This window comes from Larus michahellis, chromosome 18 (assembly GCF_964199755.1).
Source record: "Larus michahellis chromosome 18, bLarMic1.1, whole genome shotgun sequence".
In the NCBI taxonomy this organism is placed as follows: domain Eukaryota; kingdom Metazoa; phylum Chordata; class Aves; order Charadriiformes; family Laridae; genus Larus; species Larus michahellis.
Genome location: NC_133913.1, coordinates 1,102,269 through 1,127,475, shown reverse-complemented (window position 1 = coordinate 1,127,475; position 25,207 = coordinate 1,102,269). Strand labels below are relative to the sequence as shown.

General features: G+C 64.6%; 2 protein-coding genes across 5 annotated transcripts; one reads left to right on the top strand and one right to left on the bottom strand.

Moving 5' to 3' along the window:
* Positions 1-8,898: 8,898 nt before the first annotated feature.
* SP2 (Sp2 transcription factor) lies at positions 8,899-21,526 on the top strand. Of its 4 annotated transcripts, XM_074562024.1 has the most exons (8): positions 8,899-9,016; positions 10,985-11,150; positions 14,860-14,935; positions 15,556-16,509; positions 17,116-17,416; positions 19,547-19,721; positions 19,800-19,993; positions 20,448-21,526. In XM_074562024.1, the coding sequence occupies exons 3-8, from the start codon at positions 14,873-14,875 to the stop codon at positions 20,546-20,548; spliced, it is 1,788 nt and encodes a 595-aa protein (XP_074418125.1). In that variant the 5' UTR covers positions 8,899-9,016; positions 10,985-11,150; positions 14,860-14,872; the 3' UTR covers positions 20,549-21,526. The 4 variants fall into 4 exon arrangements, with proteins under 4 accessions (XP_074418125.1, XP_074418124.1, XP_074418126.1 ...); XM_074562023.1 differs by lacking the exon at positions 10,985-11,150 and having other exon boundaries at positions 8,906-9,016; XM_074562025.1 differs by lacking the exons at positions 8,899-9,016; positions 10,985-11,150 and adding an exon at positions 9,212-9,290.
* LOC141732716 (uncharacterized) lies at positions 21,338-25,097 on the bottom strand. The gene is made up of 7 exons (XM_074562027.1): positions 25,049-25,097; positions 24,352-24,517; positions 23,842-24,251; positions 23,587-23,657; positions 23,168-23,413; positions 22,389-22,635; positions 21,338-22,272 (listed from the first exon to the last, which is right to left on the bottom strand). Exons 2-7 carry the CDS (start codon positions 24,438-24,440, stop codon positions 22,163-22,165), a joined length of 1,173 nt encoding a protein of 390 aa, XP_074418128.1. The 5' UTR covers positions 24,441-24,517; positions 25,049-25,097; the 3' UTR covers positions 21,338-22,162.
* Between the last annotated feature and the right edge of the window lie 110 nt (positions 25,098-25,207).

Sequence of the window (25,207 nt, the reverse complement as noted above, 5' to 3'; positions counted from 1 at the left end):
GGAGGGAGGGGACGGGAAGTTCGCAGCAGACACCGCAAACAGGGGGGTAATTAAAGAAGAAAGAAACAACCGCCTCCCTCCCGCGCCCGTGGCCGCCCTCCTCCTGCCGCCCTCCCGCCAAACACCCCCCCGGGGACCCCCGGGCTCAGCCCAGCCGGCCGTCCCCCCGCCCGGGGGTGGCACCGGGAGGTGGCCGCCTCCTCCTGCCCCCGGGGATGTCACCTGTCCAGGTGTGGGGCTCAGTGTCTCCCCTCCGTTGTGGCTCGGCCCCGCACCACGGGGTAAATGCGACGGCGACGGGTGCAGGGGACAAGTTCTGGGGCCAGAGCTGGACCCACAGAGGAGGGAGCGGGATGCTGATGGCGGGACCCAGCGTGACCCAGATGGATTCGGGGCACCCCAAAAGGGTCCGGGAGGTCCCGGCTGAGCCCATTCCTGCTTGGGCGGGAGGTGTCCGACCCTCCCCACTCCCGTGCCCTGCCAGCGGGGCTGCCAGCGCTGCCGGGAGGGAGAAGCCCCAGGAGCTGCCAGGTGGCAACGCCACGGCCAGAGAAACCACTTCATCACCGGGGCGTCGTGTCCCCATTTCCACAGCCAAAATCCCCGGGGCTGGCTGCTGGTGGCCACAGCCCTGTGGGGACCCTCATGGCCCTGAGGGAAGCCCATCCCGCTCCAAAGCCCATGGAAATAGGTGCTGGTGCCTCACCAGGGCCGGGAACCTGGGCTGGCAGCACCGGGACCACGGTGTGCCGGTGCGTAGGAGCCCGCATCTCCCCGGCGCGCTTTGCCAAGCACCCAGCCGGGCGGAGGGCGCGGGGAACTCCTTCGCCCTGGGGAAAACTCTCCTGGTTTTCATCATCCCAGGGATGGCTCCGCCGCCACTGAAACACGGCTGCCTGTGGGGTGAGCGTGGCCCCATGGCTCGGCTGGGCACTGGAATGGGGACTCCAGGATGGGGACCCCGGGCTGGGGACCCCGTGACGGGCAGGGACAGGGCAGGTGGCAGGGCAAGCTGCTGCTGGTGGGGAGCCACCATAGATTGTGGTGAACGTGTGCTCTGGTGTTCAAGTGTGCTCTGTGGGACACATGGGGGATCTGGGGGGACCCCAGCCCCAGGGTCTCGCCACCTCTCCTCCCCTGCACCCACCCAGGAGATGCCAGGGGCCATTCCTGTGGCTGTGGGGAAGGGGGATGCTCCAGCTCAGGGCCTCCTGAGAGCTGTTGGGTCTGGGGCACTGGCCCCTGGCTCCCCAGCTGCTGCCCAGGCGCCGTATCGTGGCCACCAGCAGCTCTCCGGGGCAGGGAGCAGTTTGCAGGCTTTGCATCTACAGCTCTGGGCACAGGATCCCCAGCCAGATCCCAGTCCCCATCCCACCTGTGCCACCACGGGGAGCAGGGACCCCATGGTGGGGACACTGGCCTGGACATTCCCTGGTCCCCAGCTGCCCCTCAGCCGCCGGGAAGGATGTGCCTTTCCCCGTGCGTCGTGCACATGGTGGGGACATGACTTGTCCTGCATCCCTTCGCTCCAGGGTCCCATAGAATCACGGAATGGTTTGGGTTGGAAGGGACCTTAAAGATCATCTTGTTCCAGCCCCAGCCCAGTCTCCCCAGTGCTTCAGGAACTGGTGGTGTGGGAGGGAGATGGGTCCCTGCCCGGGGGTCCCGGGTGCCGGCTGCTGTGGCTCCTCTCCCACCGTTTCTTGGTGTGTCCCCTCTCCCCGCCAGCCCTGGGCCACAGCGGGGCGAGAGGATGTGGGACACTGTGTGCCTCCTCTGGGGACAAGGACGGGGACCTGGGGACACCCCAACCTACTCACGCTGCCAGTCACCGGGATCAAGGTCCCCCCTGGGATCCTCTGGAACCCATTCCAAACCCGTGCTCCTGGGCTGGGGGGAAGGAGCCGCCGGGGGCAGCAGGGGGCTGAGGGCCCGCGGCTGGACAGGACAGTGGCATGGGGCCATGGGGACCGTGGGGACCGTCGGGACTGGGGGGACCGTGGGGACCAGGAGCCTTGGGGGTTCAGGGGCTCCTGGAGGTGCCTCAAGCAGAGCCAGAGCCTCAGCTGGGACCACACATGGGAAGGAAATTGCGCCGATGCCGGAGGATTCCAGGGGGGCATCTCCTCGTCATGGAGCGTCTGAAACCTCGAGCCGTGCCTTGAAATTACAGCTAATTACAGAGCCCATTTGCATAAATTACAAGGCGAGAGGCAAATGTCTCCAATCCCTCCCGAGTGCTCAGGCAGCAGGAGCCGCTCCAGCCGCTTGCAGGGGGACCAAGGGGCAAAGGGGGGGTCCTGGGTTCCACAGGGAGCTGGGACGGCGGCAGGAGGGGGGGGTGCTCCCCAAAACTGCAGCCAGGCCCCTGGTGCGTGGGTGGGCACGAGGCAGCAGCCTCCCCCCGCACCCCCAGCTCTCACCCCACTGCTGCCTCCAGAGCTGGGCACGGGCTGGCCCTGCCGTGGGGGGGACACGGCCATGGCCCTCGCTGCGCCCCGATGGATGATGGGGGGATGAAAGGGGCTGGCACGGGCAGTGCCGGGCTGGGGGGGGGACACCGCTGTGGGGGCTGGGGACACCCCTGTCCTCAGGGGGCAATAGGGGTGGGGGGAAGGAGGGATGGAGGGACAGAGGGACGGATGGACAGAGGGATGGATGGACAGAGGGATGGAGGAGGAGACGCAGCTCCTGGTCCCCCCAGGGCCAGGGGGACGGAGGGAGCGGAGGAGGAGAGATGTCCCCCCGGGCCCCAGGAGGGTGTTGGGGGACAGAGGGACGGCGAGGCCCCTCCCGGCCCCGGGGCAGAGCACTGCCAACGCCTCCCGGCTCGGGGGAACGGACGGCAATTTCCTCCCCTGCCATAAAACAAATTGGTGTCTGTTGGGGGGAGCGGGGCCGGGAGCGCGCGCGTGTGGGTGCATGTGTGTGCCGTGCTGCTGCCACGCGTGTGTGTGCAGGGGGTGTCGTGTCCATGCGTGTTCTCCTGTGTGCAGGGCAGGAGCCCCCAGCCCGCGCTGCGCCAGGTCCCTGCGTGTGTGCACGTCCCTGTACGCGCGCACCCACCCACCCACGCGTGCGGGTGCTGAGCTCCGCGGAGGCTGGGTGCCCGGCGGGGGTGCCCGGGGGGGGGATTCTGAAGTGGGTGCCACGGGGCTGCGCCGTCTGGGTTGCCCCAACCCAGGGGGAAGGCCCCGGGGGGAGCGGCCGCGGGGCTTCAGACGAGGAGAGATGAAGCGCCTGGATCCTCCCCCGAGGTTTTGGGGGTGCCCCGCGCCCAGACAGACAGCCCCCGGGGGGGGGGTGACGCTGGGCTGACGCTGAACCCCCTGCGGGTGCTGGCAGGAGACGGGGGGGGACGGGGGACCGTGAGTCTGCCGGGGCTGGCACCGTGGGGACGATGCCGGGGACTAGGGTGGCCCTGGGTGCTCACAGCCCCCGGGGCGGGGGGGGGGGACGTGCGTGCGTGTGACATTTCTATACACTCAGGGGACCGGTGCCTAGTATGGCGTGGGTGACAGTGCTGGGACCTCCATCACCCCCAGCAAAGCCCCCATTGCCCCCCCCGCCCCGCAGCCCACTAAAATAAACCGGGGTGGGCACAATCCTGTCCCCAAATCGTGCCATCATGGGGACAACGCTGCAGCCCTGTGCCAGCCGTCGTGCCCCCCCGGGGACGCAGCTACCGCTGCGTCCCCGGGGGGCACGACGACTGGCACGGGGCTACCCGCTTTGGTCCCCGGGGACAAGCCGAAGGCAGGGCACCCGCCTGCCTGGCAGAGATATCTACCGGGATTATCGCGACGGGTTTCCCCTGCCCGCGGTGCGTGCCAGGTGGCGGCGTGCCCCGAGGGAGCGTTTCTCACCGGGGAAGCAGGAATGACTGTCGGGATTCGACCTCTGCGACCGTGGCGGCGAAGGGAGCTTGGCGGCTCGGTGGAGTTTATGAAATAGGTTTTTTTAATTAGTCTCACGTAATCTCTCCTGCCTATCCGCGCGCTCGACCGGCCCGGCTGTCAGTCACCTGGCTGGCAGGGTGGCGGGGAGCGCCTGGCGTTGGACACCGGGGATGGGGACATGCGGATGCAGCGGGGACAGGGACACGCAGCTGCACTGAGGATGGGACACCGGGCTGCGCCGGGGACGGGGACACGTGGCTGCATTGGGAATGGGACGCCGGGCCGTACTGGGGATGGAGAAATGCGGTTGCGTTGGGAATGGGGACATGTGGCTGCACCAGGGATGGGGACACATGGTGGCACTGGGAACAGGGATGCATGGTTGCACTGGGGATGGGGACACGTGACTGTACCAGGGATGGGGACATGCGTCTGCATTGGGAATGGGATGTGCAGATGCAGTGGGGACATATGGCTGTGCTGGGAATAGGACATGCAGCTGCACCAGGGATGGGGACACGCGTCTGCATTGGGAGTGGGATGTGCAGGTGCAGCAGGGATGGGGACACACAGAGGTACTGGGAAAAGGGACACATGGCTGCACCAGGGACAGGGACACGCGGCTGCACTGGAAATGGGACGCTGGGCTGTACTGGGGACAGAGAAATGCGGCTGCATTGGGGATGGGGACACACGGTGGCACTGGGAACAGGGACGTGTGGTTGGACTGGGGACAGGGGCACGCGGCTGCACCAGGGATGGGGACACGCGGCTGCATTGGGAATGGGATATGCAGATGCACCAGGGATGGGGACACATGGCTGCATTGGGGGCAGGGACATGTGGCTGCATGAGGGATGGGACACGCAGCTGCACTGGGAATAGGACATGCGGCTGCATTGGGAATGGGACACGCAGCTGCAGCGGGGATGGGGACACACAGTGGCACTGGGAACAGGTGGCTGCACCAGGGTTGGGGACACACGGTCACACTGGGGACAGGGACATGTGGCTGTGCCAGGGATGGGGACAGGTGGCTGCAGCAGGGGACAGGACCAAACAAGTGCACCAGGGACGGGGACCACCCGGCCGTGCCACCACCACCTTCCCCTGGCACGGGGCCGTGCTGGGAACCCCTTGGGGTTGGGGCTGCCAGGGGGGAACCCGGACACCCCCCAGCCTGCGGGGCCCCGTGCCAGCCCGTCCCCATCCCTGGTGGCCCCACGGGTCTCAGGGGAGCCAGGGGCCGGGGCAGGAGCCACTCTGCTCCCGGTGGGACTGCAGGGACGGGAAGCAGCGCCGGGCGGACGCCAGGCCCCCAGGCAGTGGTGACGGCACCGTCCCCCCTCGCTCGCTGCGCCCCGTGAAGAGCCTCCCTTAAAACCACTTTCTAATTCTCCGAAGAAACCATTAGGAGGGGTGAAGGGCCTCGGCGGGGCGCGGGGCCGGGCTGGCGGCTGAGGAGGTGCCGTAATTGCTGTAATTGAGCGTGGGCTCGGGCACGCTGCCCGCGCGGGGCACAGCCAGCTGGCACGGGGCAAGCGGTGGGTGGCAGAGGGCTCGGGGACGGGGACTGTGGGGACAGGGGCTGCGGGGGACGGTGTGTCCTCACCCCGTGTCGCAGCTCTGGGTCCTCTGGGACCTCCGGGTCCTGCCGGTGCAGCCTGGCTCTGCAGGGGTCCCTGCCTCCCTGCGGGGGACAGTGTCCCCATGTCCCTGTGTCCCCGTGTCCCTGTGTCCCCACCCCAGCCTTGCTATGCCAACCTGTATGTCCCTGTTCTCTGCTTTTCTGCGTACGCCTGCACCCATCCCAACCTCACTGCATGGACCTGTGTCCCTGTGCGTGTCCCTGTGCCCCCATGTCCCCATCACAGCCTTGCTGTGCCAACCTGAGTCCCTGTCCCCTACCTCGCTGTACAGACCCTTGTCTCTGTGTCCCCGTGTCCCCAGCCCAGCCTTGCTGTGCCAACTGGTGTGTCGCTGTCCCCTGTTTCACTGCGCAGACCCTTGTCCCCACACGATCCTCGCTGCTCAAGCCCATGTCCCTGTCCCAGCCTCGCCGCACAGAGCTGGGATGGTCAGTGCCATGGGGACGGCCCTTTCCCAGGGACGATGACAGTGATCGTGCCCGCGCTCGCGTCCGCGCCAGGCTCACAGCCGAAAGCCGGCGTCACTGCCCGCCTGGGGAAACTGAGGCAGGGAGTGGCAAGCTGGGACTTGTCCCGGCAGCCGGGGCGGGAGTGCCGGGAGCGGAGCCGAGGCTGCGCGGGCGCCAGGCCAGCCGGTGGCCCTTGGGCTCCGCTGCCTCCTGCCAACCGCCCGGGGTCCCCCCACAGGGCCGTCCCCGCTCCCCTCCCTCGCCTTGGCACGGCCGGGGTGCCGCCTGCTCCGGGCTGAGCCTGCGGGGACCCCCACACCGGGGTCCCCCTCCACAGAGGCCGGCGATGCCGGATGGGGACCCCAGGGTGTCCCCCTGCAGCGCTGGGCGGTGGGGGTCCCGCTCCCGGGGTGCGCGGTCAGAAATGGGGTATGGGGCAGGCGCAGCTGCGTCCCACACGTGCACGTCCCCGTGTCCCCAGCACGCGGAGGACGACGCCTGCACGGCGTCGGTGGCTGCGGTGCCTCTTGCAGCGTTTACGAGCTTGGCTGGAGCCGGGTCCCCAGGGTGGCCGTGGGCGGCCCCCACCCAGGGGACCCCGCCGGGCACCCAGCACCAACCCTCCCCTTCCACCTGCCGGGCCCCTGCCTGCCTTCGCCCCACGGCGGGAAGAGGACCCAGGTGTCGGGGCTGCTCTGCCCATGCGAACCCGGCACTGGCACCCCAAAATGTACCCCCGGGACCCCCATGCGGGGACAGGGTGACGAAGGGAGGGGGCCAGGGGCTGAGGCGGGGGTCGGAGGCGCCGGTGCCAGGCGGTGAGTAAGCAGGAGCATGAGGAGGGGAGGTAATTAAAAGGGAGGCACTCGCCACAGCAAGTTCCCACAAATGAAGGCCCCGCGGCCATAGACACTGCACAACAAAGCACCGAGCAATTATTTGGCTCCAGTGGGAGGTGCTGGTCCCGTGGGGGCTGGAGCCAGCTGGGCACCCCGGGGCTGGCAGGCCTGGCACGGGCTGGGGGGGTCGGGAGCCACCGGGGACCCCCCAGCCAGGCACGGGGTGGCTGGTGGCCCCCTCGGCTGCGGGGCTGCGGTGGGTGGGTGGTTCCGGGGCTGGGAGCGTGGGGAGCTCAGGGTGGGGACGTGTGGGTCACGGCTGCTGGGCACCCCCACCTCTCCGAGGGGACAGGGCAGCCCAACACCCCCCCAAGCACCCTGATCCCCCCAACACCCCAATGCTTGTGAGGGGACTGGGGACCCTGACCCCTCTCTGAGCACCCTGATCCCTGGAGGGAGATGGAGCACCCCGACCGCTGTGAGGGGAACGGGGACCCAAATGCCCTCCAAGCACCCCGACCCCTGCGAGGTCCCCGGGTTCCCCGACCCCCTCTGAGCACCCTGATCCCTGGAGGGAGATGGAGCACCCCGAAACCGCCCCCCCCCCGAACACCACAACTGCTGCGAGGGGACGGGGAGCCCAAATGCCCTCCAAGCACCCTGACACCCCCCACCACCACCCTGAGCACCTCGACACCTGCGAGGGCCCTGGGGACCCTGACCCCTCTCTGAGCACCCTGATCCCTGCAGGGAGATGGAGCACCCCGACCGCTGCGAGAGGAACGGGGACCCAAATGCCCTCCAAGCAGCCTGACGCCCTCCCCAAGCACCCCCCGACACCTGCGAGGGCCCTGGGGACCCTGACCCCCTCTGAGCACCCTGATCCCTGCAGGGAGATGGAGCACCCTGATTCCCGCCCCCCCCGAGCACCCTGACCCCCCTCTGAGCACCCTGATCCCTGCAAGGGGACTGGGCACCCCAAAACCCTCCAAACACCCTGACATCACACCCCCTCCCCAAGCACCCCAACCCCTGCAAGGGGACTGGGGACCCCGACCCCCTCTGAGCACCCTGATCCCCGGAGGGAGATGGAGCACCCCAACCCCTGCGAGGGGAACGGGGACCCAAATGCCCTCCAAGCACCCCGACACCCCCCCTGCATCACCCCAACCCCTGCGAGGGCACTGTGGCCCCTGACCCCCCTCTGAGCACCCCAAGCCCCCCGGTAACGCCACCCCTGGGGTACGGGGTCCCTCGGGAGCGGGGGTCCCGGCTGCCACCAGGCTTGGGGTGTCCCCCCCGGTTTTCTCCCCCACTGGCTTCCCCCCCCGCTCCCCGGGGGACTGGGCCGGGCCGGGCCGGGCGGGTGGGGGTCCAGGGCTGCCGCCTGTGCTGTCCCCCGAGCGGACGGTGACGGGCCTCCCCCGGTGCCTCGGTTTCCGCCGGGGGGGTGAGGCCCGGCCTCGGCTCAGCCGCGGGAGGCCCCGCCACCGCCCCCCGGGCTTGGTGTGGGGGGGCTGCAACACCGGAGACACCCCCGGCCCCACGGGGTCCCAGGAGCGTCCGAGCCCCCACGGAGATCCCCGAAACTTCCCATCCCCGCGGGAACCCCGCCGCCGTCACCGGGCTTCAACGTTCCACACGCCCCACCCCTCCCGGGGCACGCGGCCAATCACAAGCGGAGCTGGGCCGCCTGGCGTCTCCCATTGTCTTCTCTGACTGTCAATCAAAATGGTCGCGACCAACCGGGAGGCGGATTTTTGGTGGCTCCCGCCCACGAGGAAGTCCGCCTCCTCCGCCTCGAAGACTTGTCAATCAACCAGCGGATCACGACAGGCTGGGCTTGCTCCCATTAGCCAACCGCACTGTCAATCAGAGCTCTGCCCTCCCATTGGGTCTCCTCTTCCGTCCGTCACCCCGGAGGCCCGCGTTCATTGGGTGAGCTGTCACTCCATCACGGGTCCTATTGCTCGGCGGAGCTGCCCATCAAGCGGCAAGCGGCGGCTGATTGGCCAGCGGTAAGGTACCTCGCCGTCTGTTGGCCAGAGCGCTGACAAGCCGGGTGACGATTGGTGAAGCCGCTGCCGAGGGGGCGGGCTATACAGGGCGGTGCCCAGGAGGCCCCGGAGGAGGAAGATGGCGCCGTGAGGGGGTCGGAGCCGCCGCCGCCGTTCCGGCCGGTGTGTGCGGGCCCTCGGCGGGGGCGGGCGCGCTGGAGCGGGGGGCGGCGGCGCGGGGGGCGGCAGCGACAGTGGCGCCAGGCCCGGAAGGGGCGTGCGGCCTTCCCGGCCCGCCCTCCCCGAGCTCCGGGCGGGCGGGCGGCGCTTCCGGGGCCGAGGCCCGGTCGGGGGCGGGCCCGCCATCTCGGCCCGCCTCCCCGGGGACCGCCGCCGCCGGCGGGAGGGGCGGCCCCGCCGCTGGGGGGGGTCCGGGCCGTGTGCGGGGGGTGCCCCGGTACGTGGCGGCGGGGTGCCGGGGGTGCCCGGCGGCGGTTGGGGTCCGCCACGGCCGCCCCGCGCTCCAAGGGGTGCCCGGCGCGGGGGGGCGGAGGTGTGTCCGGGAGGGGCGACCCTACCGGGGGTGCCCGGGCTGCTGCGGGGGGCCGGGGGTGCCCGTGTCCGGGGTGCCCGTGTCGTCGGGGAGCGGGCGCGGGGGGGGGTGGTCGGGCCTGGGAACCCCCACGCGTGGGGGGCGAGGAGGGGCGCGTTGCCCAGCTGTGGTGGGGGTCCCCTAAGGTCTGGGGGCGGGGTGCGAGGGGCTGGGGGGCAGCTGGAGTGGTGCGCAGTAGGTGGGGTGCTGCTGTGTGTCAAGGGGGGGCTGTACGGGGAAGGGTATTTTCAGCCCCCCCCCCCCCCCCCCCCGTTCTGGCCCCTGGGATGTTGGAGGGGGATTCGGGCTCGTTCCTCTCGGGCACTGGGGGCTGCAGGGCAGAGCTGGGCTGGGGGAGCCGTCCCAGGGCTGGGGGGCAGCAGGGAGGTGAGGACTGAGGCCCGTCATCCCTGATCCCGAGGGGATCTCAGCCGCGCAGGGAGCAACAAATTGATGCTGCTGGAAGTTTCCACTGGGGCCTCTCGTCACTCTGGGGGTGCCTCGCGATCCGCTTGCTCCCTGCACCTCAAAACCTTTCCTTGCTTGGATGTGTGGAGTGAGGAGCTGCTCCCTCCTCCCCGGGTCCTTCCGCATAGTGCCTGTGCATCCTCGGCAGCGCGGTCTGGCCTGGCTCGCTTTATTTTAGCTGCTTTTCCTCCTCCTCAAACACAGCCAAAGCACCAGGGAATTTCCCCCCAGCATCAGGGAAGGAGAAAACAAACTCTGATGTTGGCAAGTGGCTGTGTTGTCACAGGCGTGTCCGAGTCGGGCCAGGAATTAAAAGAACAACAACAGAAATCCTAGCCAGTTTATTCTAAAACGTTGCTTGATTTCCTGCTGTTAATATGTAAATATGCAGGTGTTTCAGCTGCTTTGTACCCGGCTTTGAATACTCACTTATTGCCCTGACAAACAAATGGGGCTGTTACCATCGGTGTGTTTTCTTTCCCCTATGACTGTGCTTGGCTTCATAATCCTGAGCACTTTTTTGCTGTTGCCAAGGTCTTTTGTGGATTTTAGGGGACTCTGATTCACCTTCACGCTCAAGGTGCTAATTAAAACTGTGGTAACTTGGATCAGATGTGTCAATTGGTTTAAACCAAATGCGTAAAGTTAGGATCACGTTCACCCCACGTCCCCCCCAAAAGATCCATCAGGCAGATGGGAAGGGTGTTTTGGGGAGCAGAGACTCCCCTGCTACTGGAATACCTGTGCCCCATCTGTAAGTTGGTATGGTATTTTGTCTCTCAGAGGGGGGCTGTGGAAGGTAACAAGGATATTGTGGTGATAAGGCTTGAAATCGTGGTCTAAAATACACAAAACTTCTCCAGACCCCCCCCCAGGAGGGAGTTTTGTAGCTGGGTAGAAGTGCCCACCGCTGCTCGAGCTGCAGGACGGGGCGCTGGTTGTGGCTGTGAGGACTGGCAGGTGCCGTCTGGGCTGCGTTTGCCTCTGTGCCGGGCTGCTCTGCCGAGCTGGAAGCCGTAGATCCTGCGGAGGAGAGCTTGTCCTGGTTAGGAGTGAAAAAAACCCATCTCTCCCCTTTATATCTCTTGTAGAATATTGAAGATAATGGCCCAGTTTCCAAAGTAAATAAATTCTTGTGAGAAGCAAAGGAGCCGCCTCTGAGCAAACCTACCAATCGTGCTGGTGTGAGCGGTCCAGCTGGCTGCTAGCGGGCGTTTCCTCCGGCTGGACATGGGGTCTCATGGGCTGGCGCGGTTGGTAAGTTTTCTCTTCCTACAGCTCCATCGCTACAGTCCCGGGGACTTTTTTTTCCAAGTGCCATGAGCTCACGGCGGGCTCCGAGAGCTCCTCGAAGCGCCGTCAGGCAGACCTCAGGGTATCTGGGCAGTTGGCTGGGACACAAGGCACTTGGTCCGTGTGTCCTGGGGACGGAATGAGTCCTGGTTGTGCTCGTTTGAGGAACGCAACAAAGGAAACTCTTCTTGAGCCAGAAATCACTGCGGTTTTGGTTGCTTTGCCCTTTTACAGGGGTGAAGGCAGGGAAGGGGTGAGGAGGCCGTTGTTTCCAGTCTGCAGGGAGATGGTTTCCATACAAAACTGCACTTGTGCCAAGCGGAGGAAGAGGAAGTGGCCAGAGAAAAATTAATTTTATGAATAAATGCTCTTTAATTGCCTTAAGGGAGAGTCCTCTTCCACTTGAGGCTTGGCTGGGGGTTTTCAGAAGGGCAAACTGGACCTGAACTGCTCAGCAAATTCTTCGTGGGGTGTGAATAAGTGCGTAACACGCAGCAGGCGATGGTTTCATGGTGCATGTCTGTGAGAGGGTGCTGGAGGGAGCTCCTGCTTCTCAAAAGGGCCTGTATCCCCCAGGATAGATACAGAAACGTTCCCCGCAGGCAGTGACAGTCCCACTCCCAGTTCTGTTCTGGGCAAACACCCGGAGAGTGAAGCCGTGTGCTTTGGTACCCGCTTGGTTTCACCACTCTGTGAGTAGGTTTATACCACGTTACACCCTCAGGATGTGAAACTGTCACTTCTGGACTCGGACGTAAATTGTACAAGTGAGAAACTCGTGGAGGGATTACACCGCAACTGCGGCGACACTGGGCTTCTCCCCCAGTCATTATCCTTATTTATTTGTTCGGGCTAATGGGATCGCTCCTGGTATGTGTCTCTCTTTCTGGCCAGCTCAGCATCGCTCTTGTTTGTAGTCAGGGCTGTTAATCCTCAGCAGTGCCCTAATTCTGCTGAAAGGGAGGGTGCAGCCGTTGAACTCGGGCAGCCGTACAAGCTCCCGGCTTTCTGGGAAGAAAGCGTCCTTTTATCGCAGGCCAGCTTGCTGGGTGCGAGCGTCTGATGCTTTCGTCTCCGGGAGGTTGCCACAGCGAGCAGCAGCCAGTGGCTTCAAGGGAATGGATGCCCTTCGCTAAGGAACGGGGCGAGTAATTTCCATGCGATGCCGTCCCAGGGGCCTGGGACTCTGACCTGACTCTTCCCGAGGATTTATGCGCACGGTCGCAGCAGGGCTGTGAAAGAGCCTCCGCGGTGCCTCGAGAGGAGCCGTGGAGCCTGTGCTGGCGAGGGGCGAGCTGCCTGCCTTTGGGAAGCCGGCTCCTTGGTGACTTGGCTGGGGGCCCGATCGTTCAGTTTCTTAGCAGCTTTCTCTTTGGCGAAAGGCTCCGCGTTCCCAGGGAGGAGACGTCTGTCTCGGTCTGTGTTGCGCAGGACAGCCGAGGGGTGCAGGGGGAGCTGAGGGTGCCCACCTCTGGTTTTATGCGAGCGTTGGCTGCATCTCAATTACCTACAGGACTTTTCTCCCAGCCTTAAGCTTGGGCTTGATGATCTTAAAGGTCCCTTCCAACCTTAGACAATCCTATGATTCTCAGATGCGATGACCGGCCCTCGTGTTGGACAGCCATGTGTGCAGCGCCTGCGCTGTCCCTGCTAGCGGAGAGTGTCAAAGCAAAAGAACTCCTTTATTTTCCCAAGGCAGATGTGTGCCTTTTGGCTGGGGCTCCCGCAGCCACGTGCTGGCAGCGGATGATGCGTCAAGGAAGGTCAGGTTTGCCCATTCTGAGGTTGGGTGCTGGCCCTGTCGCCCTCAGCCAGCCTGTGCTGACGCCTCTCGCCTCCGCTGCGATAGATGCTGCTGAGCCTTTGCCACGCTGGGCTGCGGAGCTTGGAGTTTGCTCCCTTTGAAACAAAACCCACACCTAGTTTTCCCCATCCGCATTGTCCCCTTGTCCAACCCTGGATCTCCCGCAGCTTCCCAGGCAGGGGCGCGAGGTCGTTAAATAGAACCTCTGCCTGGGCCAGCTCTTCCCATTGCCTGCCGGGAGCCAGAGACCAGCGCTCTGCCGCGGTCCTGGGGTGCTCTTCTTGCCCGGTCCCAGTGAGCAGCAAAAAGCCACTCACAGTGCTTAGACAACAGTTAATTTTTGGCTGGGACGGTGTGTTATAAGCCATCTGGGGCTTCCTATCTTCATCATGTTACTTATCCTATGCCAGTGCTTCCCATCGCTCCTGCCGTCCAAGCATCTCTAAATACCACAGCACTAGCTTCCCATCGCCTCATCCGTGCCGGGGCTGCATTTCAGAGACGCCCTGAGTAAACCCCAAGCATCCGTATTCCTCAGACGGCCATAATTCCCCATTTGAAGTCAGGACATTGTCAGCAGCGGTAATAAAGTGTTCGAGCTCAGACAAGTTTTCCCTGGCACTTTGTCCAGGCAAATATTATCAGGCTATTGAGCCATACAGCGACTGCTGGATGGGGGTGACTGGGGAATTTGCCAAAGGAACTGTCGAGGATGAAATGTCTTTCTAGTCCAGAACAAAAGGTTTAGCAAATTGCGTGGATTTAGGAGTCTCTTTCCCTGGCTTTGCCCTATTAAACCTTTAAAAAGAAACTGTCGTTGCTGTCCCAGTGGCAAGAAGAGCCTCAGCCTCGGGGTTCCTGCTCTGCGGCATTTGGGGCAGCAGAAGTGATGATTGTTGGAGGTTGTGAAGCCACGGGGGGCAATGAATCGCCCCCATCCTCGCAGCTGCCCCTCGGGTTCCCCGTGCCATTGCCTGCCTTGTCCCATGCTCCCACCGCGCCGTCAGAGGAGCCGCAGCCACTTGCCCTGCGCCCTCCCTGCCCACCTGTGCCGAGGCCCTTGAGCAACTGGCTCCTCCGCCGTAACTTCGCCTTTCTCCTCTCCCCGGTGTGAGGATCCCAGGGAAGCTGTAGGGTCTGCGGCCCTGGCTCCTGCAGGCGCCTCCTCTCCTCCATGTGCCGCTTGCTGTTCTCTCTCCTCCCCGCTCCCCAACAGCTTTTCTCAGCTTCCCGAGGTCCCGCTGCCAGCCAGCGCTGGCAGCTTTTTTTATTCCCCGAAGTGACCTTTTAATTACGTAACGACTTACAAACACTCAGCACCCATGACATACCAAAATAATTGAAACAATGTTTTTCCAGCCTCGAAAAACACGATTCCGTACCAAAATTCTGTCCTTTGAGATTTCCAAAGTCAGAAAAACAAGTGGCAGGGAGATGGCATGACCTGGGAAGCGGGAGGCCGTCGGCTTGCTGGGCATGCCTGCCTCTGCCGGGGGGCATGCCTGCCTCTGCCGGGGTCTCCGGAGGGCAGCGGTGGTGTCTCAGCCTGGGGGGGCCATGGCTTCAGGACAAGGCTATGCTGGGATGCAGGCAAATGAATGAGAGCAGCAGCTGGTTGCCCACCGTAATTGGCGTTTTCCTTTGGTGACAGGCAAAGGAAGGTGTGAGGAGAGGGTGATGAGATTCCTCTAGCCCCTTTGTAATCCCCCACTGAAGGCGTGTAGGTGAGGTGTGACATTTTGGGTGATGCAGGGAGACGCTGGGAGAGTCCCCCCGGCATCGGGGCGTTGGGCTGGGCACACTGGGGAGCTGTGGTCTCGACTTTTCCTGCTGGTCTTACTCCTTCGTCTCTCTGCTTCCTCCTCGCAGATTGAGAGACAGCATGGCTGCGACTGCTGCCGTCAGCCCCAGTGAATACCTGCAGCCGGCCGCCTCCACTGGCCAGGTGAGTACGGGGGATCGGTGGGCTCCTACCTCCCCGCTGGGGTGGAGGGATGTGTCCTGGGGTGCAGGACAGCAAAAGCTACGTCATTCAGCCCCTCCTGTCTCTGCCATAGCCAGCATTGCCACGTCAGGAGGAGAGCTGGTTGCAGGACAGGCTGGGGAGCCGCGCTCTGGCCTTGTTCCCAGCTCCGACGCCAACTCTTCCGGAGCGTTGTTTCTCCTTCCCACACTGTGTTTTCCTTAAGGATCTCTTGGGTTGTGTTAGCAGCTGATATCGCAAGGGGGTCTCGGAATTAAAACTGCATGGAACACTCCAGGGTGTGTGTACTGGGTGTAAGTCCAGCAGACGTGCAGGGTATTTGCAGCTTTATAGGCGTTGTAAGAACATAGGCACATGATTAAAAGGCTTTCACCATCCTGATGGCTAAAAGTAGTGTGGCTGGGGTGAGCTAAGGCACATGTGGTATGGGTAATTTAGCAGTTCCCTTAATAAGGGCTGTCTCATTGGCATGGACGGGATTGCTTTCGATAGTGTGTACCCTTTCCTTCGCTGAATCGGTCTCCAGATGTTTGGCACAAGCCCCTGTCTCTAACTTACCTGGCTCCCTCCTGGCTCCCCAGGACTCCCAGCCGTCTCCTCTTGCCCTCCTCGCAGCGACATGTAGCAAAATCGGTCCCCCTGCAGTGGAAGCCGCCGTGACTCCTCCTGCCCCTCCTCAGCCAACGCCTCGCAAACTTGTCCCCATCAAACCTGCTCCGCTCCCGCTGGGCTCCGGAAAGAACAGCTTTGGGATCCTGTCATCAAAAGGGAATCTCTTCCAGATCCAGGGCTCTCAGGTCGGCACCTCCTACACCGGGGGGCAGCTGGTTTTTGCCATCCAGAACCCAACTGTCATCAACAAGGGCACCCGCTCGTCCACCAACATCCAGTACCAGGCAGTGCCCCAGATCCAGGCCGCAGGGGGACAGACCATCCAGGTCCAGCCCAACCTCACCAACCAGATCCAGATTATTCCAGGCACAAATCAAGCGATCCTCACCCCTTCCTCTTCCTCTCACAAGCCCGTGCCCATCAAACCAGCTCCGGCACAGAAGGGTGGAGCTTCGCCAGCACAGGGCACGAGCAACGTGGTCAAGTTAGCTGGTGGCAGCAACGTGACTCTTACCCTGCCCGTGAACAACCTGGTGAACACCGCTGAGTCAGGCACGCAGGCTCAGATCCTTGCAGAGAGTCCCTCAAAGCCCAGCAAAAAGACTCGAAAGAAAGCCATGTCTCCCTCCCAGCCTGCTGCCGTGGCCGTGGCCGAGCAGGTGGAGACGGTGTTAATAGAGACCACGGCGGAGAACATCATCCAGGCGGGCAACAACCTGCTCATCGTGCAGAGCCCGGGCTCCGGCCAGCCGGCCGTGGTGCAGCAGGTCCAGGTGGTGCAGCCCAAGCAGGAGTCGCAGGTGGTGCAGATCCCGCAGCAGGCCCTGCGTGTGGTCCAGGCTGCCTCTGCCACGCTCCCCACCGTCCCCCAAAAATCCTCCCAGAACTTCCAGATCCAGACAACGGAACCCACTCCTACCCAGGTACCGCCTCCTGTGTCCTCCTCCAAGGCCCCTCTGCCCTGTGTCTCCTCTGAGCCCCCACCCAAGCCTTAGAAACCAGAAGGGTTTTGTGAGCCGCCCGGCTCACAACTGCATGCCAGCTTGGCATCCAGTTTAGGCGTCGCTTGTGTGGATTCTCTGATGTCTAAGAAGGGTTGGGAGCGCAGTGTTCCCTCTGCAGGGCTTTATTAAGTTTCTCTTGCTGGCTCCCTGCTTTTACAGGACTTGTAGGAGCACAGTGTCCTTGAAACCTCTGCTGTGCCACCAGCTGGGGTTTGGATGAGCCAGCCTGCTCAGAAGCTCTTGGGAGATGGAGGGAGGTGGGGGAGCGGGGCTCCAGCCTGCAGGACTGTCGTTAGTGTTGCCTTTAGAAACCAGGCTGCAAGGCTAGATCAGCCCTTTGCTGCCGTGCAAGGCCAGGACCTTCTTCAGGAGACCCACAAAGGGTCGTCAGATGCTCGGGCAACGTCTCCTGCACTTTGGCTCATCACAGGCCCAGATTTCTGGGTTGTGCGTGGAGGGTGGCGGTGGAGAGGGGTCTGCCCCGTGACATTGTCTGGTCTCATTCCTCCTCTCTCCTCCCATCAGGTGTACTTCAAAACGCCGTCGGGTGAGCTGCAGACGGTGCTGCTCCAGGAAGCCCCAGCCATGACGGTGGCTCCATCTGGAACCTCTTGCAGCAGCCCCGTGTCCCGCAGCTCCGGCACGGGGGGCAGCAGCAAGAAACCAGCCACGCGCAAGGAACGCACTCTGCCAAAGATTGCCCCCGCCGGAGGCATCATCAGCTTGAATGCGGCTCAGCTGGCGGCTGCGGCACAGGCCATGCAGACCATCAACATCAACGGCGTGCAAGTCCAGGGCGTGCCTGTCACCATCACCAACACTGGAGGTGGGCTGCGCACTGCTCTGCGGCGGGGCAGGGGGGACGGCAGGATGTAGGCAGCTCCTTGATCCGGAGGACAGAAAGCCCCCCCAAGCTGCAGCAGGCTTTGTAAACAGATCCCGCGTACCCTGAAGCTGAATGTTGCTGACTGTTAAATGTCATCAGCTTCTCTAGCTCCCACCGCTCCAGGAGGCCCCGGGTGTTTCGTAGGGTGTCTCTTTGGTGGTTCTGCTGGGTGTTTCCAAGCCTGTCCTGATGAGCTGTGTCAGGGAGGGTGGTTAGCGGAGACAGCCGCCTGCAGGGTCAGGCTCTGCGGTCGTGCCGAGCTGCAGGACATGTCTGAGCGCAGGGGCTGAGGCTCTGTTTGCTCCTGAGCCGCGCGCGGGGGGAAGGCTGAGCTGTGCCCAGACCTTTGGGCTGAGACGCGTGTCTTTGGGCGAGCTGGGACCCAGCCAGGCAGAGAGACACGGTGCACCGGGCCTTTCCCTCCGGCTGCGCGTCTGGACCAGCGGCCCCTACCACAGATCGCACTGCCAGGTCCTGGTCCCGGGGCTGGGACATCCCCCCTCGCAGCTGCTGGATGTAAAGGCGGCTGGTTTGGGTTTCCAGTAGCTGAACCAAGAGATTTGCGCTCACGCACATGGGCTTTGGCTCCTCCAAGCTCTAGCGAGGGATCACCGTTCCCTGAGAGTGAACCCAGCCCCTCGCCTCCGTGGGACAAGTGTCTTCCTTAAGCTAAAAATAGCCAGCCATGGCCCTGGCCAGTGGCTGGAGGGGACTGCGAGCCGCAGACAGCCCCGGCGCGTGCCTGATCCCGCGTCGCCTGCTCATCTCCCCACTGCCAGGAGAGACACGTCCCAGCAGCCGCTCTGTCCTGTCCTGCCCAGCAGAGCTTCCCCAGCCCAGTCCCAGCGGTGTGGGCTGCCACCAGGGAGCCGAGGGGAGGAAGCTGTGTCTGAGGGAAGTTTATCTGCTTTCTGATCCAGAAAGACCTGCTGCCGTGCGGTGGTTTCTCTCTCAGCAAGAACCGGCAGGAGTCCCAGCTCAGTTTTGCAGTTGGAAGCTGTTCTTTCTTGCTTGACTAAACCATGTCAGCATAAAACACGGGCCAGCGTGGTTTCGTGCTCCGCAGCGGGCAGCTGTCCTCGCTGGGGTTGCTTTTAAGGGGGATTTTAATTGCTGCTTCGCGTGTAAATGTGGGGCCAGCCGTGAGCATCGGGGAGATGCCACAGGCAGATGTTGCTGCTGTCTGCGCTGCTGCCCGCAACGCGCCGCAAGGCTGGCAGGGACCTGGCTGCAGCCCTGGCTGCGAAAGGGGACCGGTAGGACATGCTGGCTGCTGCCGTGTATGAAATGAGTGGAGTCGTGTCTCAGCCGGGGGTTCAGCCAGGACATGCTGCCTCCTGAGCGGCCGCGCGTCTCACAGTGCTGCCAAAGGGCTGCCCCGACCCTCAGCTTCGCGCTTTCCCTCCCAGGGGATGTGGTGGTGCCTTTGCTCTGCCTTCGCCCCCTGGTCCCGTCCTCCCTCTCTGCGGTCACCCCTTCTTCACTCCGCCGTCAGATCCCACTCCTCCTCCTCCTCCTTCCCCGCTGCCCCGAGAGCAGCGATCCCGCTTGCTGACGCTGACCCCGTCTTCTTCTTTCCAGCCCCCGTCACAGCTGCCGGGTGCTCTGCAAGGCCCAGGCTGCCGCCTCCGTGAGCGCCCGAGCGTGGAGCGGCCCTTAGGGTCTGGGGTAAGTCCCGTTTTTTTGGTCAATATATTGCACGTTTTTTCAAAGTTTCTTTTTTGTTTCCTCTTTGGTCATTTCCCCACCCCGAAGGGTCAAACCGAAAACTTTGAAAAACCGCACAGTATATTCAGAAAAAAGGGACTTACCGGCCCCGCTTGGGGACCAGCACGTGGCGGGGCAAGGGGGGTCCATGGCAGTGCTGCATGTGGGGCTGGGGGCGTCGAGGCCCGGGGAGTCCCGTCCCACACGCGGGGGGGGGTCTTTCCTCCGGCGGCCGCCTCCGGAGGGTGTCAGCAGGACCCGCGTGAGGAGCATGGACAGACGCGTTGAGCACCGGTGCGCGGGCGCAGCGTGGGCCCCCGGGAGCGGAGGGGCAGAGTCTGACACCCCCTTTTCCCTCCCCAGGCCAGCAGCAGCTGACTGTGCAGAACGTCTCCGGCAACAACCTGACCATCAGCGGCCTGAGCCCGACCCAGATCCAGCTCCAGATGGAGCAAGCGTTGTCTGGAGAGATTCAGCCCGGGGAGAAGAGGCGGCGGATGGCGTGTACCTGCCCCAACTGCAAGGATGGGGAGAAAAGGTGGGCACGGAGGGGGAGAGGGGCAGCTCTGCGGGACCGTCACCTGCCTCCGAGGCTAACTGCGCCTTTCCTCGGCAGGCCGGGGGACCCAGGGAAGAAGAAGCACATCTGCCACATCCCCGAGTGCGGCAAGACCTTCCGCAAGACCTCGCTGCTGCGGGCTCACGTGCGCTTGCACACGGGCGAGCGCCCTTTCGTCTGCAACTGGGTCTTCTGCGGGAAGCGCTTCACACGCAGCGACGAGCTGCAGCGGCACGCTCGCACCCACACAGGTCTGCGGCCCCCGCGGGGCACGGCTCTGCGCCCCGGCGCCGTCCCCTCCCTCCCAGGGCAGCCCCCGAATCGCCCCCCAGCCCGTCCCGGGGTCCTGAACCTTGCGAGAGCCAAGGGGGTTGAGGCCGAGCGGAGGACTGGGATGATTTTGGGCCACCGCAAGTTGTCCTTGCGATTTGAGTTACTGGGAGGGACTGGAGAACGCGGGGAGGGGAGGGTTCTGCTGCCTTTGGGCTCTCCAGGTGACGGTGGTGACAGCGGTGTCATGGGAAGGGGCTGGGGTGGCGCGGCAGCAAAGGAGAGCAGGCGTCACTGCCACCCTGAGAGGTCCCCGCTGTCCTGACCGTGGCTGGTTTAGGGGAATAGAGGGACAAAAGCGGGTCGGTGACGGTGCTGCCGGGGTGGTGACACACTGGCTGCCACCCCCTGACCGCCGCTGCTCTTCCCCCGCAGGTGACAAGCGCTTCGAGTGCGCCCAGTGCCAGAAACGCTTCATGCGGAGCGACCACCTGACAAAGCACTATAAAACCCACCTGGTCACCAAGAACTTGTAGGGCCGGGAGCTGCCCCACAGCTCCCCGCCTCTGCGGACAGACCCTGCGAGGCCACCGGCCTGCGACGCCACAGCTCTCCAGCGTCCCCGGCCACGGCCACCCGCGGAGAGGAGCCCTCGGGGACGTCCTCCTGTCCTTCCTCTGCCACCACCTGGGCCCCCTGGCAGAAGCCGCCCGTTCTGAAGGGTGCGAGGGACCCATCTTCCCCGTGGATCCCACGGGGTGACCCGGCGGTGGCCCGGCGGTGGCCCAGAGCCCGCTAAAAACGTGTCGCGGCCACACAGGAGCCGGGCACGGAGGGGACTGCACGCTCCGGCACAGGCGGGCCGGGAGAGGCTCCACAGCACATTCCTACTTTATATTTAAAGTCTATAAATAGCTATAAATATCTATATAACCCCCTTTGGAAGGTCCCTTTTTTCTATGGAGATCGTTGCCTTACGCTCCCCGCTCCCGATTGCAAACACTGTGTATTGTGAGCGCTTTTTTTAACCTTTATTTAATTTTCCTTTAAGATGCTGCCCATCTTCTCGCCCCCCCCGCCTTTTCTCCTAACGTCTCTTCTCCGATACTGAGGAGTTGTTGTGTTGGTTTTTTCTCTCCGATGATTTCTTTCTCCCCGCTCTTCTGTTTCCCAGCGACGTGGCATTTCCTTTCGAATTTTGGGACTTCAGCCCCCTTTCCTCCCCCGTGTGCTGCCCGCCATCCCCACTGTGTATAGTGTACATTGTATCATAGATTATATTGCTTTTGTGTTTACTACATGTTTAAAAAAAAGAAACAAACATATGGCTTGTTATTTTTGAGCTTTTAAATTAAACAAATCCACTTTATTTTTTAGTTGTAACTGCCCGAGGTTGTTTTCTGGATTACGTGACAGATCTGTTATACTTTATTAACTGTAACCGGTTGGCCGGCGTGGAGTCAGCCGGGAGCTTTCCTTGCTAAATAAATTTAGTTGCCAGAGGCAAATCCAGTGCCGCGTGTGCTGCCGAGGGTCCTTTCTCTCCCGGGCTGGGCCGGTGCGAGCCGTGGTGCCGGGCTGGCACCGGTGTCACCGGGGCTGTGCCGGCTGCAGCGGGACGAGCAGCGAGAGCCGAAGGCGAAAGGCTCGGCGTGGCTGCGGGGAGGTGAGCTGCCGGCCTCGGGCAGAGAGAACCCGGGGTTTATTTACAGGAATCCCAAATATCGCTGGAAACGGAACTTATTTTACAGGAAACCAGCCCTGGGCCGTGGCTGGGCGCGTGGAGCTGCTGCCGAGCGCGGGAGCAGCTCTGCCGATGGGGATGGCCGCTGGCTCCGTCTCCTGCGCCGGGGACCCCGGCACCGCCATGCCGACCGCGGCACCGGCGTCTCCCTGCTCCGGCCAGCCCTTGTCCCTGCCAGCACCCGCTCCCCGCTGCTGGAGGGAGTGGGACGCGTGGCCATGGGGTGTCCCACCATGGGGACGAGCCAGACGGCTCCAGCCACAGACGCTCTGGAAGCACGAGGGTGCGATCCCACTGTCCCCGGCATGTCCCTCCCTGTCCCCTCTCCCCGTCTGCGGCACCGGAGGGCTCCGGGCTCGTCCCCCCCACGTGGCCCTTGGGCCGTGGCCATCCCGTGGGTCTCAGCTCACTCCATCTTCACGACCATCTTCCTGACGGCCCGCCGGGACGTGCCGCACTTGCTGTTGATGACGGCGTTGAAGTTGCAGCCGCGGCCGCACATCTTGGTGACGTACTCTGCGGGGCAGAGGGGCACCCGACACCGTTCAGGGGGGGCACCGCGGCTGATGCGGCACCGGAAGGCGACAAGGCACTCCCCCCCCCCCCCCCCGACTCCTGCCGCTGTCCCCTACCTTTGATGGCGTTGACCACGGCCACGGGCAGGCGGAGGGGCCGCTCCATGGTGGTGTTGTTGTGGGCGATGCGCTGCCCCGTGGCTGAGGACCGGGCCAGCGTCTCCCGCGAGAAGAAGTAACCGAGCAGGCGCCGGGTCATGAGCTTGGGCTTGTCGGTGGGGACCTGCGCGAGGTCGTCCAGCTGCGGGTGGGTGATGTAGACCCCCGAGTTGGGGACCAGCTCCAGTTTGGGCCTCCCGTTCTCCTGCGGCGAGGGGGAGAGCTCTCGTCTGGGTTCTGGATGGAGCCTGGGGACCTCCCCGCGCCATCCCCCGGGCACCCCCACCCCTGGGGACCATCTGGGCCACCTCTCCTGTGCCCTGGGGGAACCCCTTTGTCCCTTCTGCTTCAACCACAGCACTGTAACTGGTGGCACCCCAGAAGCCTTGGTGGGACCCCAAGTCCCTGGTGGGACCCCTGGAGCCTTGGTGGCACCCCAGAAGCCTTGGTGGGACCCCAAGTCCCTGGTGGGACCCCTGGAGCCTTGGTGGGACCCCAGAAGCTTTGGTGGGGCCCCAGGTCTCTGGTGGGATCCCAGAAGCCCTGATGGGACACCAGGAGTGTTGGTGGGACCTCAGGTTGCTGGTGGCACCCCAGGAGCCTTGGTAGCACCCCACGTCTCTGGTGGGACCCCAAGTCCTTGGTGGGACCCCAGGTCTCTGGTGGCATCCAAGGATCTTTGGTGGGACCCCAGGTCTCTGGTGGGACCCCCAGAGCCCCAGCTGACACCCACGCACCTCGATGGGGGATGCCCAGAGCGGGGTGCCATCGGGCAGCGCGTCCCCCCGGCTCTCCTCCCAGAGGCAGGTGGTGTCGGTGAGCGAAGCTGGGCTGCCGGCCCCCTCCTCGCTGCCCAGGCAGGGGGGGAAGCCACCGGGCAGCCCTGCCCGCAGCCGCCAGGCCGGGGGGCTCCGCGGGACGTTGGCCAGGGCACAGCCCTGCTCCCCGGGGCTGGGGGCAGAGAAGGGCCGGAGCCCCCCAACCTGCAGGGACAGAGCAGGGTTGGCTGGGCATGGGGGGGTCCCGCTCGCCCCAGCGCTGCTGGGGGGCCGGGGCCAGGCTGGTCCCCAGCCTCCGTGGGATGAGGAGCTGCGTGGGCTGGGGACACGGGGCAGAGCTGTCCCCAGACCCCCACCCCGTGGGGACGGGGACCCACCTGCGCGGCGGCGTCACCCTCCAGCAGCTCCACCAGCGCCTTGAGGAACTGGACGTTGCTGTCACTGACGCCTGTGGGGACATGGAGGGGGGCTCAGCCACAGGACAGACCCTGTCCCCAGGCAGGGGGAGACCGGGCAGGTCCCCTCTGTCCCCCACAGCCCTGCCAGCCTGTCCCCTCAGCTGTCCCAGTGCCACGCACAAACCGGGTGCCCTTCCCAGCCCACGGCGGGGACACCCACGCAGCCGGAGTTACCGATGCAGCCGGTGCCTGAGGCCAGCGGCATCCTGGTGGCGGTGGCAGCGGTGGCCAAGGGTCCCCCGTGGCCATCCCCGGAGGAGAGCAGGTCGTTCTCCTCCTCCAGGCTGCGGACGTGGCTCCGGAGCTGCCGGTTTTCCAGCTCCAGCTGCCGGATGCGGCGGTCGCGGTGCAGGACGGCTTCGTCCCGGGCTGCCAGTGCCCGCTGCAGCTCGCCCACCTCCGCCTCCAGCTCCCGCAGCAGCTGGGCGTACAGCCCCGTCACCCTGCCCGCCCGCGGCCCCCGCCACCCCCCGCCACCCCCCGCCGCCCAGGGGCTCTCAGTTCCCCGCGGGTGGCCGGGGCTGGCCCTTGGGGACAGCCGGGGTCTCTTCCTGGCCGTGATGTCCTCAGCATGCAGGATAGCCCTGGGGAAGGAAACATGGCCAGTGTTGGCACCCCCGGGCGGCGACAGCACCCTCCACCGTTTGGGGACACCAGCACTGGCGCTGTGTCCCTGTCCCATACCTGCCGGGGCCGGGGCTGGGTGTGGGGGACAGCGGGGTGGTGGGGTCCTGGCCCCCTGTGTGCTCGTCCTCATCCCGGGGTTCGGCCATGGGTGCCAGCGTCAGGGCGCACCGGCCCCCAGGCGCCTCGCCAGGGCCGCGGGAACCCCCTCCTGCTCGGAGGGGACCTGGCGGGGGGACACGGGGTGGCCCCCTGGCACCCCCCGCCCTTCCTCCCAGCCGTGTCCCCTCCCTGTCCCTATTTCCCCCCGGTCCCCAGGGCCCTGCCTGTCCCCCGTGTCCCCTCCGGCCCCCCTGGCAGCTCCCCTGCCCACCGCCCGCCTGGCTGGCCCTGTCCCCAAGTCCCTGTCCCTCAGCTCCTGTCCCCCCCACGCCCCTGTCCCCAGCGTCCCCCACCCCAGTGTCTTGCCCCCCACCTTCCCTGTCCCCAATGTCCCCAAACCCCTGTCCCGCCCGTCTCCCAGCCCCTGTCCCTTGTCACCATCCCCATAGTTTCCCCCAGCCCCAAATATCCCGTCCCCACCTCCCCTGTCCCCAGTGTCCCCAAACCCCTGCCCTCTCCGTGTCCCCCCCGGTCTCACCCCAGTGTCCCACCAGCCCCTGTCCCCCGTCCCCGCGGTGTCCCCCCCCTCCCCTCAACCCCCCGCCCCCAGTGTCCCCCCGCCCCGTCCCTGTCCCCGCCCCCGGGGACGCTGTACCTTTAAGGGCCCCTCCATGTGCCTGTTTACAGCCTCGGCACCACTTCCGGGTCCCCGCGCCCCGCCCCCGCCACCCCCTCCAATTGGCTGGCGGCGCTCGCGCCCCCTCCCCGCGGCGGGCGCGATTCGCCGCTTCCTATTGGCTGCCCGGGTGAGGGG